The sequence below is a fragment of the Pseudorca crassidens genome, chromosome 2, assembly GCF_039906515.1.
Source record: "Pseudorca crassidens isolate mPseCra1 chromosome 2, mPseCra1.hap1, whole genome shotgun sequence".
Taxonomy (NCBI): domain Eukaryota; kingdom Metazoa; phylum Chordata; class Mammalia; order Artiodactyla; family Delphinidae; genus Pseudorca; species Pseudorca crassidens.
In genome coordinates this window covers 66,837,544-66,843,583 of record NC_090297.1, presented here as the reverse complement: position 1 = coordinate 66,843,583, position 6,040 = coordinate 66,837,544, and the positions used below count along the sequence as shown (strand labels likewise).

The 6,040-nt window shown below is 42.1% G+C and overlaps 1 protein-coding gene across 1 annotated transcript in view; it reads right to left on the bottom strand.

The window, feature by feature from the left end:
- Positions 1-224: 224 nt before the first annotated feature.
- ST6GALNAC5 (ST6 N-acetylgalactosaminide alpha-2,6-sialyltransferase 5) overlaps positions 225-6,040 on the bottom strand; it is a 175,580-nt gene continuing 169,764 nt past the window's right edge. Inside the window, exon 5 of the mRNA XM_067712828.1 lies at positions 225-1,663. Coding sequence (XP_067568929.1) covers positions 1,432-1,663 — 232 coding nt within the window. The 3' untranslated portion in view covers positions 225-1,431. The remainder of the gene's footprint in view (positions 1,664-6,040) is intronic.

Genomic DNA, 6,040 nt, shown 5'->3' with positions numbered 1-6,040 from the left:
AAGTCCTTTATACTTCTGAAGACGAGGGAACGGCAGTGAATATAATGTAAGATTTGCAGGAAGTGAATCGGAATAGTTCATAGGATAAATGAGTCGTATGATGGGGAATCTCCTTGTATTCTCTTCTCCGCACAAACTCACAGAAATGCAGTTCCTTGCTCTTGTAGTCAGGGAATAGCATGAAAGATTCCCCCCACCCCCCACCCCCCCTTAGAATAGCCTGGAAGTTTTCTCTCTCTCTCTCTCTCTCTCTCTCTCTGGTGCAAGAAGCACCAGAGAAGCAGGGGATGGATTTTGGCCAATGGGTTCCATGGAAGAGGTATGTTTTTAACCACAAGAGGGGGATAGGTAGTAGGGGGATATAAAAGGCCCCCTAAAATAAGGCTCCTGCTACTGTGGGAGCCCCATCATTCCAAGTGCAAAGTCCTCATGTGGGTCAACAAGAGGCTCGTTGAGAGAATTTCAGATCTGGAATGAAACTTAAGAGGTCCGCTGGTACAGTGACATCATTCTGCAGAAGAGGAAACTAGGGCTTTAGTGAAGCAACCTACATCAATCATTACTAAAGCAAACTGTCTTTAAGTTTCTCTTGTTGGTACCTTTTTTGTTTGAACGACGCAGTTTTTGGTTTTCAATGTTGTCATTTGGAGCATTTCTGCATATTGGAAAATGTCATAGCTGTTCTTGAAGCCTGAGGGTTCAAAAAATGCAATGCAACGTTTCCAAGCCAAATACCGTCGCATGCTAACGATGAGCGTTGGGAACACCGCAACTCATCTCCCAGTTCCGGGCCTTTTCCAACCATCACTCAGGATTAAAGAATTAGGAAGGATAAATTACCACATAATCATAATCTATAAAAATAATGGCCGAGAACACACTAAAAAACTCTCAATAAATAAATATTGGGCATTTGCTTATGAAAGTCAGTGAAGATATAGTCTTCAGAAATCATGTCCATACTTTCAGGCTGCTTTTTACAAATCACACATACAGAGTCCAACAAACGGCAAAGGTTCAGGTTAGGATACAATTTGATAGAAAAATGACTTTTGACGTGGTATTTCTACAAAGGAATACAACTAATGTTGAGTTCCTAATGTCTCAGTTTCGAAGGCAATACTTAAAGAGATCCAAAATGTTTTTAGCTGTGGCAACATCATTTAAATGAGAGTTCAGCCCCTACGGTAACCCCTTTTGAAAGGGACGACACTCATTAGGATGTATTCATTCTGGAATTTTCCCTTACAAACCAACTGCACTGCTGTGTAGTCACGCCTCGGAGGCACCTGTACATGGTACTTCTTGAGAACTGAAGCTACCCCGGCGACCCATTCTGTTCCTCTTTCAGGTCTGGTGTTTCAAGAAGTTCAGTGGCCTGATGTCTGATACAGTGGGTTCTTGGGATATCCATCTGGCCACACACATTCCTCAGAACACAGGTTTATTCTCAGGATGACTTATAGCAAGTGATTCTGGTTTCCAGTCTGGTTGAAAAAAGTGAATATTGAATGTCTGTGCCCAGTTCTTAAAGACTCGTTTCTCTGTGATAAAGCGGTGATGACTGCCCTTCCGTCCTCGCTCGTGGGAGAGGTACATCGTACATTCATCAGGTCCAAGAGGTTCGTAATAGTGATAAGGTACTGAAGGGTGATCGGGATCCCTGTAGGAGGAAAACGAGATAACTGATTAAAGCCAAAAAAAAAAAAAAATTCCTTTCACAGATTTAGGTAAGATGTTATCTTTAATAAGCCGATAAGCACAAACCATACTTTCAAGTTAAATGAATTCAACAAACGGTTTTGCTGATGTTTAAGCAATATGCACGTGAAGAGGGTCTGAGGCTGTGAAATAAACTCAGCGACCATCATTATCAAACAGCAAGATTAAACGTGAGCCCGTAGGATGTTCAGGCTTTTGGGATTTGGAAACTACGTAGTCCTAAGAGCCAGCTATAGTTATGATTTCCACTCTTGCCCCACACAGTCTGTTTAGCACAAACAGCTATGAAGATATTTACAAAACAAAAGCACATCATCCTCCTTCCCCAGCCCAGCCCCACTCCAAACCCTCCAGGGGCTCCCACTTCCACTAAGAGCGTGGCCTACAGGGTGTTCCGTGATCTGGCTCCTCTCCAGAGCCTTCTCCTAATCCACTTGACCTTGTCTGCTATGCTCCCGCCTTACTGGCCTCTCCGGTGGTCATCTCGAGCAAGCTGGTCCCTCGCCTGAGGCCTTGGCTATTGAGGGCAGTCACCCGGCTGGAACGTTCTCTCATCAGCTCACTCCTTCTCACTGCTGGGGATCAATGCAAATGTATCCTCCTCGGAGAGGGCTTACCTGATGCCTGCCCCTTCTCTTTATCTCACTTGCATTTATTTCCCTTGTGGCATTAATCATTCTCTGAAACTGCTGTCGTTGTTTACTTGCTTATTGTCTGTTCATGAGAGCAGGCCTTTGTCTTGTTCTTAGCAGGCGCTCAATAATTATTTTTTGAAGTTCTGTTGTTGAAAGAAATTTATATGGAGTTAGCAGCTAAACGGCAGGCCTCTAAAGACAATTCTTCCTCCAGGTATGGAAAGTGGATGATGCAAGTTTGATCGCACGGGAGAAACTCAGCAGGCATGACGCCACCATTTTTCTCTTGCTGTTTTAGACGGACAATGTACTTAAACCTAGAGTCTCTACGTTGAGAAAGTCCAAATCTTCAACCCCCGCTGTGTAGCCCGAGAGTCTCCACATTTTTCAGTCTCTATATCCCTGTCTCCGCCTCATAGGAGAAACACTGGCTCATTTGTTCAAGGTAATGTGAACAGGATTAACATGTGGTGGTGGTGAGTGCCCTGATGTAGGGTTACTAAAATATCTCAGCCCCAAAGAGGTCTGGTCTCAGACTGGGTTCCATTCCACCCCACCTCTTCTGTCTTGAAGTCTAAATGATAAGAGCAGTCAAGATATCCCAGCAGATAAACCTTCCTACCTTGACCTACACTCATCAAGCGGCCTTGTTGCAAGACTAAGCTCTTCTTGGTCTCTTCTTAGCGCTTCTCTTAAAAAGTGTCCCAGCTTCCTGCAAACCACCTTACAGGGTTTGATGCCCTGGGGTCTCCCTCCCAGCACTCAGCTTTACTCTAAGTACAGTAACTTGGTTTCCCAGAGATGCTCATCCTGCTAGATACCTATTCGTTTTCTTCAGAGGAGATCAATACACAAATGGCTTTTAGAGTAGCAAGTTTTCTGGGGTCAGGGATCGAAGTCTTTTATCAAGAGGGGTGTCGAGTTCATGGCTCTGAAGACAATAAACCTTTGAGCTTCCTCTCCTCTGAGGTTAAAGTTCTTCCAGGAAGAGAGATTTACTTTTGTCATGCAGCATTTAAACATTCCTCATCCTGGGTTGGATGCTGCGCTGAGTTAATAGTTTGCATCTCTATTATGCCTGTCTCAGAAGTATCTCTATGTTCTATAGTGAGACATCAGATCCCGTCCTGTCCAGTTATTATAGAGTTTGCTTATTTACTTACCCTAGAAATTGAAACCCCTTAAAATTTTAATAGAAGGTGTTTTCAATATAGAAAGTGCATGGTAGGAAAAATTCAAGTTGGAACGTACCACTATGAAGAAACAAAATTAAAAAAAGAGAAATAGAAATTTGTGGGACAAGTCTCCCCAGATTCATATGGCTTAATTTGGGGAACCGTGCTAAATTCATGTTGCCATGGTAAACTTGGGGTTAAGCTTTTATTCCAGTACGGATCAGGTTTTAAATCTGATTCATCTAAGTTTTGGACATATTATTGGCATCAATCTGACTAAAGAGGCAATCGGGTTTCTAAAAATATCATGAGATTGATTTGACACCTAGGCATAGAGGGAAATTGGAAACCAGATAAAGGATGCTATAGGATCAATTTCCTTATTCAGGAAGACCATCTCCTTGAATGAAAATGTATCTGGCTCCACACTGCTCTCCTAAATGGAGAATTAAATTTACATATTTGGTTCTGATGGTTTCAAAGGTGTCCAAATAACTGAGGGTTATCTCCATGCTTTAAAACTTTGTGCAAATGGCAGAAAAGGGCTTGATGGGACTTAGAAGGCAGAGCCGAAGCAACTGCAGGGACAGCTCTGCTGTAGGTTGTCAGCCTGCCATCAGGTGTCATCCACTGTGCTGTTCAGAAAGCCCTTCCTTCAGAAAGTTCAAGCTTATAATTCCTTAAGCCTTTTTTCCCAAGCCTGACTTTCTAAAGGCTGCCATAGTTTGTTTCCCCTCCACCTGATCCAAATGAAAACAGCAATAAAAATCAGCAGACTTTCCACATCAGGAGGCTACTGCTGTAAAAGAGAGGATTCTGGAGCTCAGGTTGCTGTCTGGGGTCAGGGGATGCTCAGAGAATTAAGGTGCAGCGGTGCGGGCTGTGCGGGCATGATAATCACAGAGCCAGTTCCCTAAGTGGCAGCAGCCTCTCATCAGCCCTCCAGGGGCCAGTGGGGGAACAAATCCTGCAGAATAATGTGAAGAAGGATTGTTTTTTCTCTATAGAGAAAGCAGGTAGGGAGAATGAAAGAACTACCATGTAGTGCACAGGTATTAAAGAAATACCATGGCCTATGTTCCACCTCCATAGAGTCTGGTTTAATTGATTTGGAGAGGGTCCCAGGCATAGGTATTTTAAAAAGTGCCTTAGGTTTGAGTATCAAAATAAATAATGGCAGTATTGGATTATAAGTCCCATAAAATAAAACTGAATAAATATCCATGAGTCCATGATGATTTCAATAAATTACTGAATAAATAAATAAATGAAATACAGAATAATTCCAATTAATAATCTAGAAAGAATGAGGGAATAGAAAATCACCATTAGAACAATGCAGTAATTGTTGCAGGCAAGATGCACAGACGAATGGAATATGAGAGAGGAAAAGCATGAGGAGAAATAGGTTATTTGCATAAAGTCCCCCCAATGTATTTATTAATGATAGAGGGAAAAATTGTAACTTTACAATGAGTAAACCTGGCAGACACCACCTTCACCAAGTGACCAAGGTTAACATCGCCAGTAATAAGACATTTTGACATCATGTACCTCTTGATATGAAATGCTATTGCTTCTGTGGTATCTTTCTCAGTAATGCATAGCCTCAATCTAATAATTAGAAACTATCACACAAATCCAAAGTGATGGACATCCTACAATGACCAGAATTCTTCAAATGTGTCAGAGTCATGAAAGATAAGGAAAGACTGAGGAACTTTCAGAGACTGGAGGAGACTAATGAGACATGATAAGAAAATGCAAAGGGATCCTGGATTGGGTTCTGCAGGAGAAAAATGACATCAGTAGGAAAAATGGTGAAATGTGGATAAAGTTTGAAATTTATTTAAGAGTATTGTACTGGTGTTAATTTCTTAGTTTTGATAATTTTGATAATTGGACCAGAATGGTAACATTAGGGGAAGCTGGGTGAAGGGTATACAAGAACTCTCTGTACACTTTTTGCAATATTTTCTGTAAGTCTAAAACTTTTTCGAAACAAAAAAATTTAAAAAGGTAACAATGTTATAAAGTTCTGTAGGAGATTCTAATATGCAGCCAGGTTTAAGAAGGCTGATTTAGTTAAATACCTGCTAAGCCTCAGTGCTTAGCTTATATTATCTCCTTTATTCTCCATCAGGCGTCTAAGGTTAAGTACCACTACTCCGTGTGATGGGTGAGCATCCGGCACCCAGGGTGAGAATCCGGCGCCCAGGGTGAGAGTCCTGTGCCTGGTTTAAGCACACAGCCTCACTCATGGGCCATCCAAGATTCTAGACTTGACTCACATAGTGCTCAGCACTCCACATAGACTAACATTTAATCCTCACGTCGCCCCAGTGAGAGAGGTACTGTTATTACCTCTGTTTTACAAATGAGAAAACTCATACCCAGAGAAATTGAAGAAGTTTCAGGGCCCAGATCTGAACCAAAGCTGTACTCTTAAGAGTGAGGCTCTGTGTCTTGGAAAAATTCCTGTGCCACCAGGTGGCTGTCTGCACTAAT